General features: G+C 41.9%; 1 protein-coding gene and 1 long non-coding RNA gene across 5 annotated transcripts in view; one reads left to right on the top strand and one right to left on the bottom strand.

Moving 5' to 3' along the window:
• The window catches only part of THSD7A (thrombospondin type 1 domain containing 7A), a 220,362-nt gene extending 200,008 nt beyond the window's left edge, over nt 1-20,354 (top strand). For 2 of the 4 annotated variants that reach the window (XM_079948229.1, XM_079948228.1), the window contains 9 exons: nt 163-280; nt 4,454-4,599; nt 5,630-5,804; nt 7,921-8,094; nt 9,165-9,260; nt 13,519-13,601; nt 13,963-14,173; nt 15,226-15,313; nt 16,976-20,354. In XM_079948229.1, the coding sequence (XP_079804355.1) occupies nt 163-280; nt 4,454-4,599; nt 5,630-5,804; nt 7,921-8,094; nt 9,165-9,260; nt 13,519-13,601; nt 13,963-14,173; nt 15,226-15,313; nt 16,976-17,060 (1,176 nt within the window). In that variant the 3' untranslated portion in view covers nt 17,061-20,354. Of the gene's footprint in view, nt 1-162; nt 281-4,453; nt 4,600-5,629; nt 5,805-7,920; nt 8,095-9,164; nt 9,261-11,767; nt 12,389-13,518; nt 13,602-13,962; nt 14,174-15,225; nt 15,314-16,975 lie in introns of those variants that run through there. The other 2 variants (XM_079948231.1, XM_079948230.1) reach the window with 2 other exon arrangements.
• Nucleotides 20,355-20,697: 343 nt separating this feature from the next.
• Nucleotides 20,698-26,983, bottom strand: part of LOC307199995 — a 37,004-nt gene continuing 30,718 nt past the window's right edge. Inside the window, exons 5-7 of the long non-coding RNA XR_013832286.1 lie at nt 26,750-26,854; nt 25,913-25,976; nt 20,698-20,888 (exon numbers count right to left, since the gene is read on the bottom strand). This is a non-coding gene — a long non-coding RNA (uncharacterized lncRNA). The remainder of the gene's footprint in view (nt 20,889-25,912; nt 25,977-26,749; nt 26,855-26,983) is intronic.

Genomic DNA, 26,983 nt, shown 5'->3' with positions numbered 1-26,983 from the left:
GACTAATACATTTATGTAGTTGATTTATCTTTTTTTGTCTTCATAATTATTAATTTCTATTCAAAGGAGTGGTCACCTTCAATTCAGCTGTTATCCAGTGGCATGAACATCTTGCACGATGACTTACTGATAGTAGAATCATTCTTTTTTCTTTTTTCTTAGCTTGGCTTGGAAAAGACCTGGCACATGAATACATCTTGTGTGGTAGAATGCCCTGTGAACTGCCAGCTGTCGGACTGGTCTCCGTGGTCTGAGTGCTCTCAGGCTTGTGGCCTAGCTGGTAAGTTTGGGAGAGTCTCTTTGATGCTTAAACGTCTTAAAACATGAGCCTCCAGCTCATACCAGCCACTGAGAAACAGACGGGGAAATTGCTTGGATAAAGAGATTTGTAGGGTTAGGGAGGTTTGCTTTGCCTGCCTGCAAGCTTCCCTTATGCCACGCTTGTGCTAAGAGGATCAGGATTGTCAAAATCCATTTCTGACTTAGATAATGGAAATGAGAGATGGCAAAACTCTGCATGAAACTATTGCAGGGGACCATATTTGTGACTGGCAGATCAGAGTAAACATAAAACCATTTTAGTCCCTGAGAAGCACCCAAAGGTGTTGGGCTGCTTTCCTACAAATTCAGTTAGCATCAATAGATTGTTATAAATGCATCTCTTTTCAGGTTGTAGATTCCAGAAAATCATGGAATGTATTGACATAAACACAAAGTTCTGTTTGCGCTTAGAATTAAGTTGTGTTGAACAATTTTACAAATATGTGTAAGGTGAGAAACCTTAGTAGGTGATTCAAATGTTACAGAGTTTCCTCTAGAACCTGGTTTAACAAACCAAGAGCCTGCCTGTACTCTTTCCATGTAGCTATTTTCCTCCCTAGAGCAAATTCCTCCTCCCCACTTAAGCTGTTGGTTGGCACCATCCTTAATCATGGTTAACAGTAACCAGGGTTACATTTAACCAGGATCTGAAACTAGTTCGAAATAGTTGAAACTCTGCAACGATGAAAGCATACAGCCAATGGCAACCACAACGTGGTAGACATTGGCCACATGTGGACTATCATATCTTGTCCATCCTAATTTGAACAAGCCTCTTGTGCGGCATACTTTTGTTCTGTTTCTCGCTTCATGAAAGCAGGGGAAACAAGCAGGAATCTGCAGTAAACTACAGTGGTACCTTGGTTTGCAACTGCTTTGGATTACAACCACGTCAAACCCGGAAGTGCGTGTCCCTTTTTTTGGATTACAACCCATTTTTTTTTTATTACAACCCATTTTTTGGGGGGGAGGCCCCAATAGCAAAAGCGCACCTTGGGTTACAACCTGTTTTGGTTTACAACTGGACCTCCGGAACTGATTATGGTTGTAAACCAAGGTACCACTGTATTATCTCCAAACTGGGAAATGATGGTTAATGGCTTCCTTGCAAGCCAGGATGTTAAACCATGGTTTAAATTTGGCTTAATGTTCTGGCTTGCCTGGAAGCCATTAACCATAGTCTCCAAATCTAGGCATAACAGGAAACTATAGTTGACTGCATTTTCCTGGCTTGTCGCTCAACTGGTATGAAGTCACTCCATGTAAGGGAATGAGGCTTGTTGATATCTTTGCTTTGCAAGTCAAGGTATGATAGTCTAAATCACAGAATCATAGCATTGTGGAGTTGGGACCACGAGGGTCATCCAGCCCAACCCCCCTGCAATGCAGGAATCTTTTGCCCAACATGGGGCTCGACCTATGGCCAAGGTTAAGTGTCTCGTGCTCTACCAACTAAGCTATCTGTTGTTCATCAAGTATATATTTGGGATCACTTATATGACATTTTCATCCCTCACCACATGCACAAGATAGTCGTTTCTTTTGTGCTACCGTGTTGAGAAGGGCATCACACCACAACACGGCATGCACTAACTGCATTCATGGCTAGAGGCATTTGACTTATTCAGCATCTCAGCAGGAGACAGAGGATTATAGCTAGCTTCTAATATAGCTCTGCTGCCACTCAGTGGACTCTCAAGGGAAGCTTGTATAAAATTCCATTCCTCTGGGGACGGAATGTAACCCAAGTAGTCTTACAGCTGCACAAGAGGCAACAGGTATTATTATTATTTTAATATAATGATTCTAATTGTTCTCTTTTTATAACACTATTATGCCTTTTAACTAAGGGCTCATCCAGGCTTCCTTTTGTGTTGTGTTTATAGGCAAAGGTCTGGGCTTTGTGCCCGAGTGGTTTGTTTGCTTGTTTGTTTGTCCCAACGCTTTCTCTGGGGAAACCCATGTTTCATTGCTGAATTGGAGCAAATGGCAGTCAGGTTTTCCATGGACTGCTGTCTTGCTCCATTTCAGAGATAAAATGCAGGTTTTTCCGGGGACAACACCACGACAAAAACAACAACAACAAAACAAAACCCACCCCCCAAAAACCCTGTTCAGACATGGAGCTTTAAGGTGCAGACCTGTACCTAGAAAGTACGGCGTGAATGGAAGTCCTAGTATGGTGTCTACTTGTAGTGACAAATACCACAGTGCATTTTGGTTCAGATGAAACAAGATGCTGAAATAAGGCTTTATTGCCATCACTGGTCAATGAACCTTTTAGTGCTACTACAAGTCACACACACATTGTCTCTCTCACACTCGTCCTTGTGCTAGCGCTGTAGTGACATCTGTCTCCGTAATGAAATGTAATACCTTAGGAAGAAAGGAACAGAATCAACCCAGAGGATCACAAAAGGGATGAAGGAACGCAAGTCCTTGGAAATAGAGCCTGGGTCCTCCAGCACGCCTGGGTAGCGTCTCTGCCTTAGCTGGCCTGAAGATTAATGGCTGCTAAATCCACACTGCTTTAATTTTCTTTTCAGTCTTGTTGAAATATCCTGTTTTCTTTGAAAATTCTCGGTTCGTAATAATGTCTGGGAAGACAAAGAGGATAAACAAACCTCCCTCTGCTTTCTAAGTATTTTTTCTCTTGTAAGACTAGTAGACGTCTATGTTTATTGGGGGGGGAGTATCAAAGAATTTATAAACTAAACAAATATTTAAACCAAAGAACGATAGATAATGTGAATGAATCACCTTTATTAAATGCTCCTAGTTTGGAACTTTTGACTTGGGAAGGAAGATGTTGCTGCATACAAAACACCAATATTTTGATTCCCCCTTAAAACATTCTGTGTTTCTGTGGTTGTAAACAAAGTTTGTCATCCTCAGGCACAGAGTGTTTAAGCCCTTAATACTTACTCCAAATGTATTTACTTTATTTATTAGAATAAGAGCTACAAACAACTTAACAAAAGAGTGTACATAATAAAATCCCTAGAGGGATCAGATCCAATCATGAAATGGGACTTGATTTAGCTCATAGCAAGTGAACTTATTTGCTGTTTTCTTTGGGCATGGCACCACTTCTTCAAATCCAGTTCTGAGAAAACTGGGACGAGGTGCAATTCCTATAATTATAATAGTACCAGAACAAGTTTTTCTGCTAGACAATTCAGTCCATGCAATTCACAACCCAATGCTAAATAAGTTTTTACAATTCTTCTGAGGTCAATGACATTTACTTCCTATTTAATATGCATATTACTTATCATCATGAGATCCACCCTCATGCAGCAGCTGATTTTCTGTCTCATCTTCTCCCTGGCAGTCCTGTAAGCTCCTAGAAAAGGCACCTCCAAGGGTTGGAAGACCCTGCTGAATGAAGTGGGCCATGAGAACCCCATACATAGAAAATGATTCTATGCATTTTTCTGTGCCTTCCTCCTTTCTGCTTAGCCCCTTGTGTCACAGACTACCCCAACTTTTAAGGAGCATTTTATGGGTGGCTTCTAGGGCTGTTGGGGTGAGGATAGGAAGGCAAAGCCAACTTTGGCCTACGCTGTGGACAGATCTCTGGACCCAATTTCTTCATCATTTTCTTCTTCTTTTTTGATTATTATTGTTATTCATGACCATCACTATACATAGCGTAAGCACAGAGTTGCATAGTAAGCAAAATACTGACAGGCCCCTCCCCACCCCTCAAAATCTTAGACCATGGCTCAAATTGTCCCTTTGAATGGCCTAGCATGGCCTAAAACATGAAGAACCTATATTGGCCTCTGGCTAAGAATTGGCATTTCTCTCATTCGCCCAGGAGATTGATTTGGCACAAGATCTCCTTTCGCTCATTCCTTAGTGTCTGTTGATGTCAAGGGGTCTTCCACGTCTTGTTGACCTCCATTTCCCATCAGCCCCAGCCGGCAAGGCCAATGGTCAGTCATGGTGGGAGCTGAAACTATACACACATTCACAACCTGTTCCTTATTGCTTTCAGATCCAGGTCTGGATTAAGTAAATCAACCCTGATCCTGAATAATGAAAGCCAGAGGCTTAGACTCCTTGATGCATAAGACTAATGTCATTGTTACATTCTTGCTTCTCTTCTTCTCTCTGTGTTTTGAAGGAAGGATGATACGTAGGAGAACTATTATTCAACCTTTCCAAGGTGATGGGAGACCTTGTCCTTCGCTAATGGAGCAGTTCAAACCATGTCCAGTAAAGCCCTGTTATCGGTGGCAGTATAGTCAGTGGGCTGAATGCAAAGTTGAGGTAAAACAAAAGTTTGAAGCCTTTCCCTTCATCTCATCCTCAGATACTCACACACAAATAAATGTGGCTTATTATATTGTTTATTAAGTACCTCTAAACTTCATTCTAATGAGGTATTGAAAGGTGAGCTGAGCACTACCTCAGACTTTTTAAGTGAAATGGAAACCAGCCTGTCTCACTCTTGTGACTCAGTTTCCAGTGTTTAGCGAAGAACATCTCATGAGGACTATAACATTTCAGAATCCATGTTTGAATAAGCAAAGTTACTATCTGCCCATCATTACACAGCTGTTGTGTCAGGAGGAAAGATTTTACCTGAGTCTTACCTCTGACATGCTGGTTTTCTTTGTGTAAGGAAAGTTTAATGCAGGAGCACAAACTTATTTTTATTCTATTTATTTCTTCAAATGTATATACTACTAGAGTGTAAGAAAAACACACAAAACAGTTTACAAAAAGCTACAGTCACAAGCACATTCTGGCATGGTGCAACCTCTTTCTGAATATTTATGGTGGCATGGTTGAAGGCAACAGATCTAAAAGATCTAGGGTTTTGCTTAATCAGAAAGCCTACATGATTCCAGAGGGAAATTCCACACTCAAAAGTAAACTTAACAAACCTAATGAATGTTGATTGAGTAAAATGACTTTCTGTTATTTTACATTCAGTAAGTACATTATGATAAGACTTTTGTTTGCCTGTTCACTAAGAAAGTATGCCTGTTGCCATCCATAAAATTAGAAAATATGCACAGCTTGATTTCTCTCTGATCTCTTTTGTGCTAAGCTTAAGGGGATGCCAGAATGCTAAGAGATCAGAAACTAAACAAGATAGGGCAGAAGCACTAGCCTTGGCTACCACAAATCATATGAACTTTGGCAAGCTAAATGGGATTGATAAACTTGGGCTGCCTGCTAGTTGAGAAGTCCCATTGAACGTTTGTGGAATTCTCTTCACCCTTGTGAGGAAGTAGAAGCATTGGCTTTCTCCACCTGCAACCTAATCCTTTTTATGGTTCTCTTCTTCCAGAATGCTCAGTGTGGAGAAGGGACAAGAGTCAGAAACATTTCCTGTGTGGTCTATGATGGATCCAGCGATGATGCTGGGAAAATAGTGGATGAAGAATTTTGTGGGGAAATTGAGCCGGTTGTTGATGGCAATAAGAAAATGGTGCTTGAGGAAACCTGTACCCTTCCTTGCCCAGGTGACCAGCTGTGTTTGCATGAATGATGAGTCTCTGTTGAACCCTAGAAGGTTATGTTCTTTCCCACATTCCATTGCTGTATGCTATAGCAAGTCAGAGGAGTTATCTGCCCACTCAAGAGTTTCATAAGAATGTGATCTATTGTTGTAACACTAATTATTTACTTACTGGTAAATTATGTAGCCTCTTGTGTGGTTGCACTGGAAACCCAGACAAGAAGGAGTAGGCAAGATTGGATCCTTATAAGAGAGGGAACCCAAAGGTATGCTGGAAAAACCTGCATTTAAGAAGAACCCTTGGCTTACCCCAAGCCCCAAACTCAGCAGGGCCCAAAGGCTGCACATGGATTCAGTATTCATGCTCCAAGTGTCAGCAGACAGTGTTAGAGAGCAGCAGGCTGATGTGAGCTCTCAGCCACCTGGTGCTGTGGGTTAGGCTCAAGGGTGAACTCCCTTCCCGTAGTTCCTCCTACTTTCAACTTGGAAAAATACTCTGTGATGGCTTCGGAGCCAAAGGAGAGAAGGAGCAAGCTTTACTTTTGGTCCTGGTGCTAGCACAGGGCCTTGAACACCTAAGATGGATTTAGCCTGTAATTATTCCAATTTAATGTGATTTCCCACCCACCTTTTAAAAGTAAATGTTCAGAAGCAATTACAGCCTGTACTAATAGCTCTGAGCCAATTGTTCCCTAGTTGTCCTTCAGTTTCCACCAGGTGCTGATTTGGGTGAAGGTAATTCCCCCATCCAAAAGCCCTTAATCTTACACATTGATGGCTGTTCATTACTGCTCACAACTGCTGTTTTGCCCTTTGGCTGCTGCTATTTGTCCCTCTGTTTCATTCATCCCCAAGCGATTTAGGCCAATCTGGGGTCCCACATGACACCACAATGTTTAAACTGGTTTTGTGTTCATTATTGTCCTTAATGATGACAAAAAAAATGATGATGTAAACTGCCTTTGGCACTCTTGGTAGGGTTGGAAAGAGGCATACAATGTTTGTATACATGTTTGTATACATATAAAAATAAACTAAGATTTTGCTACATGCTGACATCACTAAGGGCAAATGAATCCCATTATAATGGAGTTGATGCTTCCTGCATTGGTCATATGGGCACTATTAGCCAATCTAAGATCACTCTTATGAATTAAATGCTTTCTTGGGGCCTTTGTAAGAATATTTGAAAGAATGGTTATGGGCAGGGCTGTAGGTTCAGATAAAGTTTTTAACAAAACTTGCTCTCTAATGTCGACTCAGTACTGGATCCTAACAGCAAATTAGAACAAGTGCTACAATGTTTCAGGCTCAAATTTATTGCTCTTTAACAGATAATCTTTAAAAATATAGAGGGCGGGGGGCAGACGTTGTTGCTGTTCACTCATAATTTTGTAGAGGAAGTGACCTTTGCTTGAATGGCCCCCACAATTCACCCAAGAAAAGATTAACTGCCCTCTGGGGATGGGTTAATGATGCACTCTAGTTAATGTTTCCAAAGAACACTACATGCCCTCCTATTATACATACATCGTTTATTCAATAATTCATTTCTTTACGCGAGTCCTTAATGTTAGCAAATAAAATCCCCTTCATTAAGGCATCCTGTTAAACATGGAGTTGATTTTATTTGTTGTCAACATAATGTAAGGCAACATGAATTTTTAATAGTCCTTTTGCTAAAATAATTAAAGCTCCAAACTCATTTGCAAGCCTAGATGCCTTTTTCACTTTATGGCCTCCATACACAGGGCACGATTGGCAAAGCTGACTTTCCAGAAAACCCACGTTCACTTAACATGCTGTGTTTTGTGTGGCTTTGAAGCCGTAAGAAAGCATTGGGTGTGATATATATTCTTTGCTGCTTTCGGATCGTGAATACCGAAATACCAGATACACCAATGAGCAGTTTATCAGTTCAAACAACCAAGTCTTTTTGTGCCATCACTTTGGGGCTTGGGTGAGGTTTATTAAAAACTATGCTGGGGCAGGAGATCCATTATTTGCAACCAAATACCGGTAATCCTATACAAATCTTTAACACTAAGGCTGTGGCATAATGTTGCAAATCCCTCTTGCTAATTAATTTCTTCATTAATACTTTTTGCATTATTGGGCAGGTGACTGTTACTTAAAGGAGTGGGCAGAATGGAGCCTCTGTCAGTTGACCTGTGTAAATGGCGAAGATCTTGGCTTTAGGGGAATACAAGTTCGATCTCGAGCAGTGATCATTCAGGACCTAGATAATCAACACCTTTGCCCAGAGCAAGTTTTGGAAACAAGACAGTGTAATGGTGAGTGTTAAAATCTATAGGCAAGTGAGTGCCAGTTTTAAAGTACAGTGGATGCAAATGGGATCCATTCCTGAAGCGAACGCAACCTGCGTCCACGTGTTTGTGCATGTGCGGGTCACGATTCACCGCTTACGCGCTTTCACATGACATCATTTCGAGCGTCTGCACATGTGCAAGCGGCGAAACCTAGAAGTAACACGCTCCGTTACTTCTGGGTCACTGCGGAGCACAACCCGAAAAGGCTTAACCTGAAGCGACTTCAACCCGAGGTATGACTGTATATGTGCTCTGTTAACTCACCACTGAGCAGGAAAAAAATAGAACAGGGAACCAATGTGCTTCTACAGAAACAATAACAAAGGATAGAGATTTTGACTCTGCTGCCGTGAGATGGAGAGGTAGGGAGCAATGTTCAGCTGTAGAGCATGCACTGCATGCAGAAGGTCTCCAGCTCAGGCTAACAATCATAGAGAGCAGAGTTGGGAGATTCCTTGGGTTTAGAGCAGGGGTGGGGAACCTTTTTATCAGGATCAGCCTCACCAGCCAAATCTGACAGGCTGTCCACCAGTCAAAACCTTCCCCATGGCTTTGCAAGTCTTCATTTAAACCCAACGTTGGAAGTTTGAACAAGAAACACGGGGAGACTTGCAAAGCACTCTTTGAAGCGGCCTTCACTCCCTCCTTTCGCCAAGTGCTCTGAGATGCCTTTGTTTGCAAAATGTGCCTGTTTTTCTCCTTTCCCCTTCACTTGACTGAGAAGGGGAAAAAAGGTGGGGTTTGCTAGCAAAGGCTATTGGGGAGGGCAGACTTCTCCAGTGTTCTACCTATGCTTGCCTGACAGGTAATGTCAAATCATGTCACATGTTTCCAGGTTGGTGGAATTCTCTAGAAATGGCCTCCTGGGCCATTTGTAGGTGCTGTCAGGCTGAACTAGGCCAAGGATTCCTCACTGCTGGTGAGAATAATGCTGAGCTAGATGAACCAATGGTCCAACTCTGTAAAAAGCAGTTCCCTATGTTTCTCTCAAGCCAAATGGAGGATTTCTGACTGTGCTACTGTTTCCAATTCAGATGGTCAGTGTTATGAATACAAATGGATGGCCAGCCCATGGAAGGGATCTTCTCGAACAGTATGGTGCCAAAGGTCAGATGGATTGAATGTTACAGGTAAGTGTTCTTCCCCTTTCACAATCTTGAACACACTCAACCTTTTTCAGAAAAAGTAGAAATATCTCTTTGCCATGATCTAGATTGGGGTGCTGTGTTGGGACCCCCAGCAGGGCTTGCTTGACACCAGGCAAAAACCTTCCTTTTAACCTGGAATTTTGACCCTTAATTTGAAGGGTCTAAAGTACTTGAGGCCTCTTTTAATGGGGCGGATTCTGCAACACCTGACTTTTATTTGTATTTATGTGGGGGCTTTGGGGGCGTTGATTTGTTGTAATTGGTTTTTAGTGTTTATATTGTTTTGTAAGTTGCTTTGGGTTGCTTCTGTGAGTAATAATAATGTCAGTGGTAGACACCATGTGATTAGTGTTTATGATTGCTTATGAAATTAGCGAATTCTTACACAACATCAATCCAGGGATTATTGACATGATAGGCTGCAAGAGGTTACTTAAGAGTCATTAAAGGATTGTTACGATCAGACTACAGGTATTAAAGTTCCACTGATATACGTGCTTCAGAGCTCATTGAAGTTTCTTACGAAATGTTAATGAGCACTCATGAAAGCCTGTGATTATTAGCTTTGCACTGGGTTCCTGAGAATTGCTAGTTACTTTGTAAGCCAAACCATAGCAAACTATCTCCTTTAGCTTTGGATATAATATGGATTGGGAGCGGTAGAGCACATCCATGGAACAGATTTCTACCACTTTCTGAATATTTATGGTGGCATGGTTGAAGGCAACAGATCTAAAAGATCTAGGGTTTTGCTTAATCAGAAAGCCTACATGATTCCAGAGGGAAATTCCACACTCAAAAGTAAACTTAACAAACCTAATGAATGTTGATTGAGTAAAATGACTTTCTGTTATTTTACATTCAGTAAGTACATTATGATAAGACTTTTGTTTGCCTGTTCACTAAGAAAGTATGCCTGTTGCCATCCATAAAATTAGAAAATATGCACAGCTTGATTTCTCTCAGATCTCTTTTGTGCTAAGCTTAAGGGGATGCCAGAATGCTAAGAGATCAGAAACTAAACAAGATAGGGCAGAAGCACTAGCCTTGGCTACCACAAATCATATGAACTTTGGCAAGCTAAATGGGATTGATAAACTTGGGCTGCCTGCTAGTTGAGAAGTCCCATTGAACGTTTGTGGAATTCTCTTCACATGTGCGGTAGAGCACATCCATGGAACAGATTTCTACCACTTCTATATATTTGTTAGGTCAAAATTCAGCCAAGTCTTAAGCACTTCTATGTCTTGTTGATTTCGAAGAGATTAGCACATCTAAAACTGCTTCCCATTCAAGTCGGTGGGATTACATTTTGGCTGGGTTGTGTCTTCAAAGGTTAGAACTGGCTTCTCAGCTGCTATCCTCAAAGCAGTTTCCAACAATAAAACTGATGGATTGTACCCACTGTCAGGTTTGCCTTGAAGAAAAACACTTCTACTCACACAACATGAGTTTTGCCCGTTCCCCACCACCACACACACCTACGGCAGCTCTCCATGTAACATAGCAACTCTTAGGAGCAACTTTGCAGGGAAGTAAGTGAGCAGTGGAAACTGGCAAAAACCAGGTATCCCACCTTGTGCGAGTGGAAGTGCTTTCTGCTAAGAGAAAGTTGCCATTGGATATAACCCTATAATTACTATGTAAAACTTTTTTTTATAAAAGCATATAATCATAACAATTGGCACAAACTAAGAAATAGCATTTGAAATAGCAACTCACCAGCTGCATCTCAGAGATCTACCTGAACATAACATGTTTTTGCAGTTCCCACCCAACAAAAGAGGCTGCCAAAAGAGCACACTTGTTATGACAGGAGAAGTCTCATTTTTCAAGGGGCCACCACTAGAAAGACTACTTGCCTCAACACCAATGATTCTAACATCTGCATAAGGCTCTGGTGTTTAGAAAATGAGGAGAAATATATCTAGGATAAGGGGTGTGCCTATATATATCCAGACTCAGGGCCCATCCACACTTTTGTTTATCCTGTGATTTCTAGTCACGGGTTCAATAGGTTTCTTTTTTTGCCCCTCTGCTTTCCCCTGGAAAACCTGCTGATCACTGCTGAATTGGAACGATCTGCAGAAAACCCAAGTGATGTTTTCCCCAATTCAGCTGTAAACAGTAGGATTTCCTATTGAAAGCAGTGGGGGTGGGGATTACAGCACTATTCACATAAGCTTTATTTCCTCATTCCAAGGCTAGGATTACCTCATGGATAGCCATTCTACACTGGTTGGTTATTTTTAACAGACAGTATGTGCAGTCTTCTGAAAGTAAGAGGGCTAGGCCTAAAAACATTGCATTGATGCTGTAATGCTTCTCTGTAGCAGTGTCAGAATGTCTTTGTGCTATCTTGAAGCTCACTCGGTTCACTTCATTGACGTTTGTATTTGCTTATAGAGCAGTGTTTCTCACATGTCCTACTTCTATCACAGCATAATGGTTCCGAGTGGCCTTCTTATATCCAAGTATTATTTTTACAGATACGTTAATTCAAAATGAAACGGGTGATGAAGCTGCTCTTTCCTCCTGTAGCCCCCCAGATGGCTGACATTTTGCAATAAGGGCATTTACAGGCATGTGCATCTTATTGCCAGGACATTCAGACTTTATTCCATTTCACTCGCCAGCTAGCAAGACTGATTTGGTTCTCTGCTAATCCCTTGGTTAACATACAGCTACCTAACTGCATCTAATTGCATCTGTTATTGTCGGGACTTCATCATTGTTTCTCACCAGTACATGGACTTGGTTGTTTCAGGATGCAGCAGCAAACTTATATTGAGTGGGCAGCTACATTTTACTGAAGTTGTTTGAGGAAGAAACGGGCAAACTGGGTACTACTGAACGATGGCAACAAGGATCCTGGCTCAAAACAATGATGAAAGCCTGTGTGTGCTTCTTTGGTTTAAAACAATAACTGTGCCACATTCATAACCTTCTAGCTACTGAGAATTAAGAGCAGATCACCAAGAAAGATCATCTCTTGAGAACCACAATATTTGTTTTCAGTTACTTGTTTCACTCTAGTCTTGAGCATGTTGTCTTGCCATGCATGCAACAGCCTTTAAGGAAGGGGATGGGGAACAGGTGAGCCCCCAAATGCTGCTGGACTACAATTCCAGCCATCTCTCATCCTCGGCCCTGCTGCCTGGGACTGGCCTGAGTTAGAGTCCAACAGCAACAACAGATCTCCCACCCCCCTACTTTAGGATTGCATAGCACTATAAAGTATAAAGGTCTCGCCCTAAAACAGGCATAGGCAAACTCCGCCCTCCAGCTACAACTCCCATGATCCCTAGCTAACAGGACTAGTGGTCAGGGATGATGGGAATTGTAGTCTCAAAACATCTGGAGGGCTGAGTTTGCCTATGCCTGCCTTAAGAGATAACAATTCTCTCTTCCACTAAACAAGAACATTTCAGAGAAGCATGGAAAGTAAAACAAAAAACAAAACAAAACAAAATATGATGATGGGGTCTGAGCTTTTTATAGGAGTTAAAGTTGTTGAGCTTTTTTGGGAGATCACAGTAAAAATCCCCCCCCCCCAAAGGGCATTGTGATGGGGGGGGGCAGGCTTTCGTCAGGGAGGAGGCTTCTGCCGGGGGGAGGGAGATGCAGAGCCTCAGTTAATTATTTTTAATGCTTTTCAATACTTTTTGAGGACTTAGGGGGAAAAGCTGCCCCCTGCACCCCTTTGCTACACCCATGGGTCTATGCAATTAGTATAACAAAGCCAAATTATACAGTGGAGACGGTGTTTCTCCAAAACGTTGCATGTTAACCTACCCCCTTCTTTCTTGGGGGGCGGGCTGCAAATTTGCTCGGTGTTTGGAAGATCAAGACAAAGGATGTTCATCATGTAGTGAATATGTTTTCTCCCATGTATCATGCTTGACAATAGTACTGTTAGCAGCATTAAAGCCATCCTGCCAAGAACACAATTGCCTCTCAAAGTTCAACATCCGTTATCCCCTGCACATTTTCACATACACAGCCAATTACCTGTGTGAGCCGTAAAGAAGAAAATGGCATCTGGCACACCGACACATTAATGAGACATAGAGCGATGCCAGTAAATCCATCCATTGCTGTGTCCTTCCTTGGAGAAACTGCGAAGGAGTGGGAGAGCATCCTCTTCCATTATGGGATGTCACTTTTCCTAGCTGCAGCAATTAGCTTCCTTGGTTCAGAGGCACAGTTGTGTCAAAATGTGATTTGTTTTGTTCTGCAGGAGGCTGCTTAGTGATGCGCCAGCCAGATGTTGACAGGTCATGTAAGCCACCGTGCAGCCAGCCCTATTCTTACTGTAGTGAGGTATGTGCTACTGTGTCATAACAAGCCACCCATCCAGCATGTGGCTCCAGTCACATGTTGGTGCATGATATTGAACTGTGGGGACTGCAGCGTTCTTAAGATGCTTAGCTGCAAGCAAAATCTCAAAAGGGAACCCCAATACTTCTTGGAGATAAAAAATAATGTTTGAGCTAGTTGGTCAATATTTGGAAGCTGGGTGGACATAGCTAAACCTCTCCCCACTGCCTCTGGGAAATCTTCCCCCCACCACAGCTTTTCTGTGGTAGAGAGTGGCCCTTTTAAAATTGCTCCATGACACATCATGTAGTGCTCAGCGATGTGTGGATTTGCAACTGTATGTAAAACGCTTGTTCCTCTGCAGACCAGAACATGTGCGTGTGAAGAAGGGTACACAGAAGTAATGTCTTCTGATGGCACACTTGAGCAGTGCACTCTCATCCCGGTGGTAGTCATCCCCACAGTGGACGACAGAAAGGGAGATGTAAAAACCAGTCGAGCTGTAAACCCCACGCAGCCATCCAATCCCCAATCAGGACGAGGAAGGACTTGGTTCCTGCAGCCTTTTGGACCAGGTGAAGTCTCGCATGCATAGTTAGTGCTGCTAAGTGCTATTGTAGGACGCGGTGGGTTTTTCTGGCCTCTGCACAATTTTAATGCAGGAAGAGCCAACACCTTATCCCCTCTGTTAACAGCATGAATAAGAAGTGGCATAAAAAGGTAAAGGACCCCTGACAGTTAAGTCCAGTCGCGAACGACTCTGGGGTTGCGGCACTCATCTCGTTTTAGTGGCCGAGGGAGCCGACGTTTGTCCGCAGACAGTTTTTCTGGGTCATGTGGCCAGCATGGCTAAGCTGCTTCTGGTGAAACCAGAGTAGTGCACAGAAACACTGTTTACCTTCCCACTGGAGCGGTACCTATTTATCTACTTGCACTTTGATGTGCTTTCGAACTGCTAGGTTGGCAGGAGCTGGGACCGAGCAATGGGAGCTCACCCCGTCGCGGGGATTCGAACTGCCAACCTTCCAGTCGGCAAACCCTAGGCTCAGTGGTTTAGACGACAGCATCACCTTTGGTTATTATTTTTTAGTTCTTTGTGTACTCATACACTTGTACTGATAGTTCTTTAACTAAAAGTGTTAGATTTCAGAATGAAACTTAAGTTGGATAAGCAGGCACAGGGTTGAAGTAGAAGTTGCCCCTCTGACTGCCAGCTCCTAAACACATTCACTGACTGGGAAGGTGTTGTGTAGCTTGATCAATAGTGTTAATGGGAATCTAGTTGGGTGGGGGGAGAAACTTCTGTAATATCACCTCTCTGGGCTCTCGGCACATACTGTATTTGTTCTGAATCTTATCAGTCCTTGATTACCACTTGAGTTCACAGAATGAACAGGGCAGGTTTTGCTCTTCACTCTCTGGCCCTTTTTGTATCGACACATTGCACACTGATGTTGCAAGGAAAGGTGCTATGTCAGATAAGCAATTTCATGCAGCATCCAAGATGCAATATGGAACAATATCACTAACCGTACCTGTGTGAAAGCCTTTTTATTAAAACAAGCTTTAAAACTTCTTTTGTTGAGTACTAACTTGCAGACTGATGACTAACATTCATTCTTTTTAGATGGGAAGCTGAAGACCTGGGTTTATGGTGTAGCTGCTGGTGCATTTGTTTTGCTCATCTTTATTATTTCTATGGTATATCTAGCCTGGTGAGTTCTTTAGTCATTTATTATTTTTGGGACTAGTGTTCCCCAAGCTGATAACCTTCCAATATTGTGGACTGCAACCCCATTCATGCCTAACCTTTGACCAGGCTGACTAGATCTAGCTCATGGGAACTGGAGCCCTAACAACATTTGGAAGGCGTCAGGTTGAGGAAGGCTATTTTAGACTATAAAAGTAGTGAGCATGTGATCCATCCATGTATATTCCTACAGTTTTGCCCCAAATCAGTTTATTGCATCCACCTTAGTAATGTCTATTAAGTGCAAAACTAGCTTTTATTGCTGTATTATTCCATTTGCCACAATGTCAGCCAGCTTTTTTGGCTATTTTTATGTTTGTTCTACATTTCATTGTTGTTGCTGGATTTTTTTCAGCAAAAAGAAAAGGGGAAAAGGTACTTGGATTTTAGTAACAATGCCTATGGTTTTTGTTTTTAAATTCACTTAAGAAGATATGACAGCACCATCTGTATTTGTACTGAACCTGTTGTATTAATGGAGGTGGGTTATAAAGCTATTTAAGTTTGTGTTGGGCCCAACATTACAGTGAAGCTACAATCTACAACTTTTTGTTGCTGGGTTTTCCTATCAAATCTTTGCTCAAATCCAGAAAAGACAATTCAAAATTACTGGATACAAATATGAGTTGGATGTTAGCTTTCATCAGAAGTTTGACTTGAATCAGACAATTAGCAAATGCAACAGCCAAGTACTGTATTTTTCGCTCTATAAGACACACTTTCCCCCTCCTAAAAAGTAAGGGGAAGTGTGTGTGCGTCTTATGGAGCGAATGCAGGCAGGAGGCTCTGCTCAGCGCTCCCTCTAAAGAGCCGTGTGGGGCTGCCCTTCTCCCTCCTCGGGGAAAAGCCCCCCAAGAGCCGCACACACACTCCGCATGCTCTTTAAAGGAAACGCAGCTCTTGGGGGAGCCTTAGCTGCGGGCAACCTCTCCTGGGCAGGGGATGAAGGCTCCCCTTGCCCGGGAGAGTCTGCGTGCGGCCAAGCAAGAAGCCTGGACAGCCAGCGGGATTGCTGTGCTGTGATCCCGCTGGCTGTCCTGGCTTCTAGCTTAGCTGTGTGAAGCCTCCGCAGGGCAGCGGGGAGCCTTCATCCCGCTGCCCTGCAGAGGCTTCGCATGACTATCCCTGGCTTTTGCAGGAGGTGGGGGAAGGACAGAGCCCCACACTCCCTTTAAAGAGTGCACGGCTCTTGTGGGAGGTGGGGGAAGTGACTTCCCCCACCTCCCACAAAAACCCCCAAGAGCCGCGCTCCCTTTAAAGAGCCGTGCAGAGCTGACGGGCTGCCCTTCTCCCTCCTCAGGGAAAAGCCTGCAAGCGCCGCACACACGCTCCACGCGGCTCATGAAAGGGAGCGCTGAGCAGAGCCTGAGATACATACAGGCTCTGCTCAGCACTCCCTTTAAATATTTTTTTTCTTGCATTCCCCCTCTAAAAACTAGGTGTGCCTTATGGTCAGGTGCGATTTTATGGAGCGAAAAATACAGTTATCTATTTTTCACAGTTAACAGTTAAATCTTAACTCACATGGGAATTGCTTTTAATTTTGCCCCAGATAAGTAATGTTGTTTTTGACCACTTTGTGATCTGAATTTTTAAAGTTGGTTTTTCCTCCCCTCCCATGTTGCAGCAAAAAGCCAAAGAAGCCTCAAAGAAGACAGAACAACCGTCTCAAACCTTTAACGCTGGCTTACGATGGAGATGCAGATATGTAAAATAATGACTTCATTGACTTTAGTCTCTTGAAACTGTAGTGTTCAAAGACAACACATACGTGTGTACGTTACTGAGCAGATGTTACACCACAAGACAAAAAAAAAAGACTTCACAATGGCCATGGATATTCCAAGAAACATGCTTTGTTCTAGACCATCAGTCAGTACAGCAAATTATGGTGGCAAATTTATCTTGTTAGCACAGCAGCTGGGAATCTTAATGTGGCCTTCTTTGACACTTATGAACTGCAAAACCTCTTGTGTCTCCAGCCCATTGTATATGACCTAATATTGACATCTGAGTGTCTTGATGCCAGAACTATCTTCTGCATTAAGCTAATGTAGTCAGTAAGCATGAGGAGATCATACCAAGATGTCTATAATGCTTGATATACAATTTATATACTCCGTTGCACCATATGTATTAACTAGTCAAATGATATACTGGCTAAAGGGGCATTTTAGAGCTTAGCAACATGTTAACTTTAACTGACAATAACAACCCTATGAGCAAGTTCTGGCATTTTGGCAGGGGAGGGTAGGTTTTCTTAACCTCTTTCCCAGGATGCAGGCTTGCAAAAGACTCTGTCCTATACAACCAGTTCCAGGTACTAAAGCGCCATATAGACACACTTATCAAGGAGAGAAGCATTTTCAGGTTCAATGTTTTATAGGGGTTGTCTGGAAATTAATATCCGTGTGTAATAAGTTTTTACTTTCTCTTACTTTCAAACTGTTGCCTGCAACTTTTTTGCTACATGGAAGGCAATTTTTTGCACTATATTAGTGCAGCATGATATGCACTTATTACCTAGTATTGCCATAGAAACTGCCTCTTTTCAAAAAAGGATGAAGGAAAGGATGCGGCAAATCGCATCGCACAGACGTTTATCAGTAAGTTCTTGAGTCCTGTTGAGAGTAGAGATCAGTTTCTGGACTGTGACTGGATCAAACCAGCTAATGCAAGTACTGTTTATACCATTTCTTGTAACAGCAGCTGTTTTGTAGTCAATACCATGGCAGTAACATTAAGTGTCTACTTTCTGATTCTGTCCAACTTCTACAGATAATAGATTTTCAAGTTGATTTCTAATTACTTTGAAGGTTGTTTACAACTAGATTTTTATATTGCTAACTTTGTAAAAAAAGAAAGAAAGAAAAAAAGTGGTTGTCCACTAATCTTGGGGGAAATACTTATCTAAACAATAATCCAATATTTTCAAGCTGAAAGATGCAAAATATCTGTTTATTTTTCTCCTGCTAATGCACTGCTGAAGAATCAATAAGCACTCTTTCCATTTGAAATAACCTGGTGTAGTCTTGACTGATTCCACCCCACCCCATCCTGACTCAAGAAATATTTTTTAAATTCTTAAACATTATTGTCCAACTGCCTAGTTGAAGTGTGGGGGTTCTATTTCACTCTCAGAGCTTCCTTGCCTATTGATTTCAATGGATAGAACTGATCAAGAATTCCTTTGAATGAGACACAGCCAACCTACACCACTCCGTGAATATTCAAAACTGTACAACTCCTTTATCATATTTCTGGCAATTACAGCTGCTTAATCTCTAGTAACTTTTTCCATTCCAATGGGTTTTTGGTGTATTAACTTACAATATGAAGCCCCTTTAGCCGCTAGAAATCCTCAATCTTTGCAAAATGTAAGGTTAAAGACATCGTCTATGTCTGTCTAGTTGCAGGTTAATGAGCAATACAATTAATCAACTTTATCAGGCATCCATTACACATTAATGATTTTAGTTCTAATTTCTCAGGTTTGTATCAATAAGCTAAACCGTTCCTAATGCACCCCGCTATATTGCCCATTGATAAAAGTCAATACTCTCAGCTGTTTCATGCAAATATGGCTACCTAGACAGGAAAAATATGCATTTATTTTTAGCACTGATTCACAATTAGATTTATGAACTTGTTGGGAGTAAGCTTCCACCATGAAGTCTCTAGTGTTGACACACACAATGTCAGAGGGTCTGATCTCATGCTGCTTTTCGTTTGTTTGTTTTTCGAAATGAGGATTTATCATAACTTGTGAATCTGTTATTAGCAGTAAAATAACAGGAACACAAGGGTTATTCCAAGCAGCCTTGAGAAAGGTTCAAAATAAGTGGATATAAAACACAGCCAATTTACTGATATTAAACGTTGAGAAACTGACTAGCAAATTGAATGAATGGTTAGTTGAACTTTTACTACATTATCTGTGCAATCCTATGCATGCTTACTTGGAAGTAAGTCCCATGGTGTTTGGTGGGACATGCTCCCAGGTAGGGATTGCTTCACAAGACATGTGCATCTTAAATTTACATTACAGGGTGTAAAAAAAAAGGGGGAAAAAGATGCACAAAGGATGTTCTTTAATTGTAAAAAGAAAGAATTATTTTAAAAGATTATTGAGAGGAAGGCTGTGGGAAGGCCACAATTGCAGTCTGGATTTTGTTAAATCTAGAGATCAGAACGGTAGCACTGAAACAGGAATATAAGAAGGATCTGTATAAAAATAAGTTGCTTTTAAGATGTGTTTCTACAAATCCAGTGCCTAAAGCAGCCACTTCAGTAGATTGTTAGTTTGTGAAAATAATGTTTTCAGTGACCATTTCTCTTTGATCCATTCCAAAAAATAGCTGACTAGACATTTTCTTCTTATTGTGGAGGTTTGTAATTTCTGTTTTAAAATGGTGGGTTTTAAAAGATTGTTACGTCTGCTTTGAGAACTAGAACAATTCTTCTTCAATGTTTGCTGGTTCTGAACAAGCCTGATTATATTTGTTACGGTCTCTGGATCTTAAAATCCTCATCCTATCACAGAAATTTTAAGCATCTTTTTTTTCAAATTCAGCACTGCATACACAAAACAATTTCAGCAATTCTGTAATCATCACTGTAAAAAAAAAAATCACTGGAAGGAAACAGATCTGTCTTTTTACCTTTTGTAAATTGTGCTCACCCAAAGTTTAAAAAAATTATTTTGCCTAACTTAATTTACTTGAAAATATTTTTTTTTGTAGAGTATGGAGGCGACTGTCTGGGGAAAATTTGCTTTTTGTTAATTTGTAAATGGTGTAATGCATTTTTATTTTTTAAATTATGTATATTTCTTTCTTTTTTTAATGCACAAAATGTTTATGTACTACTGCAAATTTGTGTATATTGTCACCAAACATTATTCAGTTAATACAGATCACATGTGAAAATGTAAAAAGTCCTTACATTTTCATATGGGAGATTTGTACATAACTGCGGTAATGCAGACAATAAATATTAACAGAAAACTGGTGTGTCTTCATCATAACTGAAGTGTTATCTGGTCACGGAGTAACAACAAACATCACCTTTTCAGTACTGAAAGGTGTGAGGTACCTGAGTGCTGCACACCACTGTGCCTGTTAAGACCAAGAAAATAAAACAAATCCAGTAAGACCTTTTGGATCATGGAAGCTGGAATAAGAATGCTCAGCTGAATGGGGCCCAGATGAGAATTTCAGTACAATATAGAGATGTCTGCTATATGCATAGAAGCTTACTTCTGTGGTGACATCACCTTTGTGGGATCAGTGTGAATGTGTGGCATAGAAGCAGGAGGGAGGGATATCTCAAGCTTGTCATTAGCAGAAAACCTTACAATGTCTTCTAAAAAGAAGAAGAAAAGTCCTTTTCCTCCACCTCACAGAGAAAAGATGGTGATAGGTTTTAGATAAAATATGGAATCACTTTTATCATACCTTTTCCCCCCTCCTGTTCTGGGCCAAAGGCTTCAAGTTCACCAACCTCTTGCTCCAAACTGCCTCCAGAAATTTCTGCATGCTCTGGAATAACAAAATTCACAAATGATTGGCATAGTTTAGCATGTATGGAGAGAATGTTAATACTCTTGACAGGAAGACACATGGCATATTGTGTGCTCCCCTCCCCTCTTTGGTATCCCTCCCTGCTGCACCACTTTTCTTCCGTTCCTAAAGTGATAAGAACAGATGGCCCTTTCCCCCCTCAGCTGGATATTTGCTTTGCTTTTATTGATTGCTCTGACAGCTTTTAATCCACTTTGGAGGTGGGCAGCCTCAGCTTTAATTGGCTATAATGTTATTAGAATGGTGTTCATATGACAGCTTTTAAAAAGCACCAAGCCCAAAAGGTCGTTGAGTGCAAATAATGCACTTGAAATACATCCTTAGGGTGACTTCAGGTAACCAAGGTTCCTCTCTATGCAAGCTATATTCTGCCATTTCTGGTGAATGCAAATATGTAGTGGGATTTCCACACACCAAAAAGGGCACTGTGTGTAGCTGACATTGGCACCACAACGCAACAATGAAGCCACACAGTCTAGCTTTCCAGAGGCAAACCCACATTATGTGCCAGACAATGGTTACAGTACAGCTAAAAATAAGATGCAGAGAGGCAAAGCCATATGGAAATATCCTTTGACTTCAGTCAGGAGGTCACTTAACTTGACAAAAACAGTCCCACATTAACCAGACCTGTGGGATTGCAGGCAACACAAACATTTTGGACATCATGCCTGCTGAATACAAATGTTTGTTCCATCTACCAGAACGAACCTTTGACCGCTGTTTAAAGCAGAACATAGTGTGGATCAGATTATTATGCTGACATATGATCCGAACCTGTGGTTCTGGTAAGGGGCAGCATAATCTGTAATGCAATCCAATACTAAATTAATAAGATATTTCTCTTCCCCCCAGTCAGAGTTGACTTTTAAACACTTCTCCTCCTACTGTCTCTGGAGGAATATTTCCGTTCCCATTCTGTCTCTCAAATATCCCTGAACATGCTGACATCAAAGACATTTTAAAAAGTCACTAATGATTGTGTATTTCAAGGACCATTTCCTTTCATTTCTTTCTTGTGTCTCCTAAAAGAAGACAGAAGCGGAAGATGACATGATAAAGAACACCGTGTGAGCTTCAACTTAACACCACTCTAAGAGGGAGTTCTGAAAGTAAAGAACCAAACTTCTCCCCATCATAAAAGGGGGGGGGCAAGAGGGTCCACCAGCTTTTGTTGCTTTTGATGCAATCCAATTAGTTAAACAGAGACCTACTGCTGAACAAAGTGAATCACAAGTCACTCCTAAACTTTGACTAGGAAAACCCTAAAGCAGGTATTTATAGCTAGGTTCAATGTGAATCAAAGCAGGGCTTAGATTCAAAAGTGTCCCATTAGGAAGAAAGGGCCTCAACTGTGATGGGGGGGGGGAGGTGAGAGACGTGGACCGATAAAACAACCTAGAAGCCATCAAAGCAAACTAAATGAAAAGATTAATGAAGTCCAGGTGTAAATGAAAGCACGTCTCCAGCAGGTTTTAATGAAGCTTGTGTAGTACAGAGGATGGGTGGAGTGTTAGTGTGAAAATTGTATTGAAAACAAGTATTAAAAAACCTAGGAGTGTTTCAGGAGTGCCAAGGAAAGGATTTTGAATAATTTTCAAATATACACAGAATATAATGATGCTGAGAACCGAATTCCCAAGCCCAGGTCCGCTCCCAAGTTTATTGGAGAAAAGTTGTCCGAGGACACTTATTTGTATTTGTGTTCTGGGGTTGCAGAGATAACTGGAATAAGACCTAAAGCATACCAGCTTTCTCATACCATGAAGTCAAAGATAGGAACTGATCCCCAAGCTGAACAATATGACAGGGTGTTTGTACTTTACAATTTTCAGGTATTAACACACCTTATTTTCATCTCCCCAATTTACAAAGGGGCATGTACATTCCTCCTTTTGCTGCAAGGCCATGCATGCAGGGTAACCTTCACACCTCTTACCAGCTGCTCTTACTGGCACACATAGTGTCAGGCTTCAGGGACTCGGCTTCCTCCCCCCCCCCCCCCCTTTGGCCATAGATAAGCAGAAGAAAGTGAAAGGAGTCTTGTACCAGTTAGAAATTTTAACGATCACAGCGAGAACAAAGAATCCATTCCTTGGAATGAAGGTGCTCCCAATTAAGGCTTCCACCCACTCCCTCCCTAGTCTCCCCCGTCACTTCCACGTCTTGCAACCTGATCTCGCACCACTGTGCTTTCTGTACTGTCACCTTATCTGTTCTCCTTGACCTTGGACTGAGCAGATGGACACTTTCCAGCGAAAGGGAGTCTGTTAACTCTCTATCTCCCAGTTCTTCCCCTAGCTATTCCCCTCCCAGTACTTCCCAGCTTCTGCCTTCTGAACTATATCCCTCTGCAAACCACTGTTCCAAATCAATGCTACTTCCCTGCTCCAGGGAAGATTCAGGATCCTGATCAGGCACAGGGGGAGGGGGAGGCTCCCACCATTCCTCCTCAGTGCAGCCACCCTCAGCACGGTCCCTGACACACAGATACTTTCTCTTCAGAAACTTTACTTTCTCTACAACCAGGTACACAAGCTGCTGTGAACATTCATTAGTGTACCAGAGTCACAAGTGCCACTGGTTTGTTCTTCCTATGAGCATGCACTCAAATCCCAAACACAAAGCAATATTGTTCCTAGTACTTTTGTTTCTCAATTGTGGCTTCCGGGGGGGGGGGGGGGGAGAGGAGAGAGAAAGTGAATAGTTTGCAAATGAGAAACTGGAGCTTATTAAGTATTCCCATAGGCTCTGATCCAATCCTCCTAGCAGGTAACCCCAGTTAGATATTTGGGACAGTGCTGGTTAGTGGCTTGGTGGTTAAGAAAGAGGAAAGGGGAATTATATCCAGCTGTTTCCCTTCCTAAGCAGCTAATTGCTGGTATTGCATATCTAACACAACTCGTGTGTGTGTGTGAATGGATACATAAACAGATACCCTATTCCAAGGGTAGGCAACCTAAGGCCTGGGGGCCGGATGCAGCCCAATCGCCTTCTCAATCCGGCCCACAAACGGTCCAGAAATCAGCATGTTTTTACATGAGTAGAATGTGTGCTTTTATTTAAAATGCATCTCTGGGTTATTTGTGGGGCATAGGAATTCGTTAATTTTTTTTTTTCAAAATACAGTCCAGCCCACCACATGGTCTGAGGGACAGTGGACCAGCCCACAGCTGAAAAAGGTTGCTGACCCCTGCCCTATTCTCATAACAAGGAATGCTATCTAAGACATTCCTCAATTCTATATTCTGTCAGCTGTCCACTACTTTAATTTACTCTTCCCACCAGTTGTCCTGCAAAAATTTCTGAAGCATGAAGTATGGATTTAGTAATGTTTCATACAATGGCTTAGTAATTTAGTAATGTTTTATACAATGGCTAATCTCACAACAAATAATCTGTACTTCCTACAGAATAGCTGCAAGCTGAAGCACACACTGCAGTCTTAATGAAGGGTTGACTTTAGATTATGGGCGGTCCTTGTGACCTGCATGGGGCCACCTCAGTGCCACTGTCTCCATTGCTCACTTCTCATCCTCTGCTTTAGGTTAGTGTTGCAGAGATAAGACACGTGAAGGCCTTGGAAGGTGCCTGATACTAGCTTTGGCCCCTGCCCTTGCATTTATTATCAGAATAAATAATAGAAGCTGAAAGAAAACAAGTGTGCAAGGAATCCAAAAAGGGCATCTACAGAATCTTCCCAAGAGGCAAAACTAGTGATTTATCAGTTACATGTGCCAAACACACAGAGATATCCCTTAAAATACAAGTTGGAACTGCTCGCCTTTGTATTGGGGCCCATGGATGTAGTTTTATGTAGTTTTGTGGTAGTTTTATGTAGTTTTCAATTTCATTGTTCCGCAAGGGACAATGACAATAAAGATATCGTATATCGTATATCGATATAGGGCATATCTTGACTGTCACTATTTTGTGAAATTGCATACCTGAACTTAAGGTTTGCGCATGTAAAGTGGATTAAGGTAACTCAATCACCCTAGCAGAACAAAACCAATGAAGAAAAACACATCACAGGCTTCTTCCAGGTTGGATATTGACTAGGTAATTCATTGAAAAGTGTGGGATACACTGGGTTAAAGATGACCAGAAGTCCAGAGGTAGCATGATTATCAATTTACAATGGGGTGGAAGGTTCGCAGGCTATGAAGGACTTGCTCACAAATTTATTGACAGCTGCACACATTATTATAGCTAGGAAGTGGAAGGGGCAAGCAGAATATAAAATGGAAGAATGGTATAAAGAGGTGTGGGATATAGCTATTAATGACAAATTAACATGTGCCATGGAAGAATGGTATAAAGAGGTGTGGGATATAGCTATTAATGACATGTGCCATTAAGGTAAGATGGGGAATATGCAGGAGAAATGATTTTGAGGAGATATGGAAGGTGTTTGTAGAATTTGTACTGTTAAAACAGAAAGGGGTCAAACCATCGCAAGAGGTGTTGAAATTTTGGGAGGTTGGATAGTTATAATGGAATGGTCTCGGTGGTGGGTGCACATTTTTATTCTTATTTATTTATTTTTACTTTGTCAAAATAAATTTTGGAAAGAAAAGTGGGATAAACTAATGGCTAATGGGAAGACATGTGAAACATCTCACAAGCAAATCAGGATGAATGCAGGATGACTTGTCATTGTCATATAACTGCCCTGTAAACAAATCAGTACAAATGCTGAGTAAAGACCCAATGTGATCCATTCTCCATGTAGCTTTTTGCATGCAAATTAGATGAATGCTCATCAAACAGGTTGTCTGGAGATGTCCACAGTGTGCAATGCATTAGGTGGACTGAGCTAGGAAACTCTCTGTGTAGCTAAGGAACAGAGAGTTCAGAGTGAGTGGGGCTGGCTCTGATTCTGTTCTCTTAGAATTGTAGGTATTAGCATTTCACGATTAAGGGTCAAGCATGGCTGCTTTCAAACTATGGGCTAAAAACTAGAAGGAGCAAGTACATACCTGTGGGAGCATCCTGGAAAACCACAGGCCCCTTTCTTTGCAAAAGGACAAATTGTCGATTATCCTGCAAAAAATAAGAAAGCAAGCAGCATTTGACTGCAAGTTCAAAAATGTGTCATGGGAGTTCTCTTCCAATTGTCTGCTACAGACCCTATTTGGTCTCTATAGGACTATTACAGGGGAGCAACTCTGATGGGAACAGCACAAGTAAATTACCGACTGATTGAAGAAGAAGTGGCAGATAACTGAAGTGTTTCCTGCCTCCACTGAAAGTATAGAAGATGTGCTCAGAATGCACTTTAGAAAGCAATTCACAATATCTATCAGCCTTTCCCAACCTGGTGCCCTCCAGATGTTTTGAACTGCAACTCACATCAGCCTCAACCTGCATAGTCATGCTGGCTGTGGCTAGTGGGAGTTGTGGTCTAAAATGTCTAGGACAGGCTCTAGCGGATTGAGCAGACAAGACCAAAAGCGGGTCTCTCTCGAGACAGATGGATGCCAGCAACAGCTTCCAGCATCCCTGACTATTGGTTTATGCTGTCTGGGACTGATGAACTGGAGACCAAACGACCAACAACATCATTGTGCGTGTGTATGTGTGTGTGTGTGTGTGTGTGTGTGAGAGAGAGAGAGAGAGAGAGAGAGAGAGAGAGAGAGAGAGGTGTTCCACATTCCTGGTGGAAATCATCTAATTCTTGTCTGAAGAACTGGGTCCAGCTTCTTACAGCATTTTGTAGGGGGCAGGCCAGCACCCCCACCCCCACCTCCACATTTATTCCACTTTGAGGACAGGGTGAAAATTCTAATACTTATTCCTCTGGAGGGTGGAGTTACCTTTTAACTATGAAGTGGATTTTTCTTTAACTGGGGCAGGAAGTCTTGATGTCGCTTCAAGTTTCAACTCAGCTGTGCAGAGCAGTCAGGCAGCATTCCAGCTTCCTAAGTACAGTGGTGCCCCGCAAGACGAACGCCTTGCAAGACGGAAAACCCGCTAGACGAAAGGGTTTTCCGTTTTGGAGGCGCTTCACAAAACGAATTTCCCTATGGGCTTGCTTCTCAAGACGAAAA

Source organism: Podarcis cretensis (assembly GCF_951804945.1).
Source record: "Podarcis cretensis genome assembly, chromosome: 12".
Taxonomy (NCBI): domain Eukaryota; kingdom Metazoa; phylum Chordata; class Lepidosauria; order Squamata; family Lacertidae; genus Podarcis; species Podarcis cretensis.
Note: the sequence above shows the minus strand (reverse complement) of the source record. Positions and strands in the feature narration are given on the sequence as shown.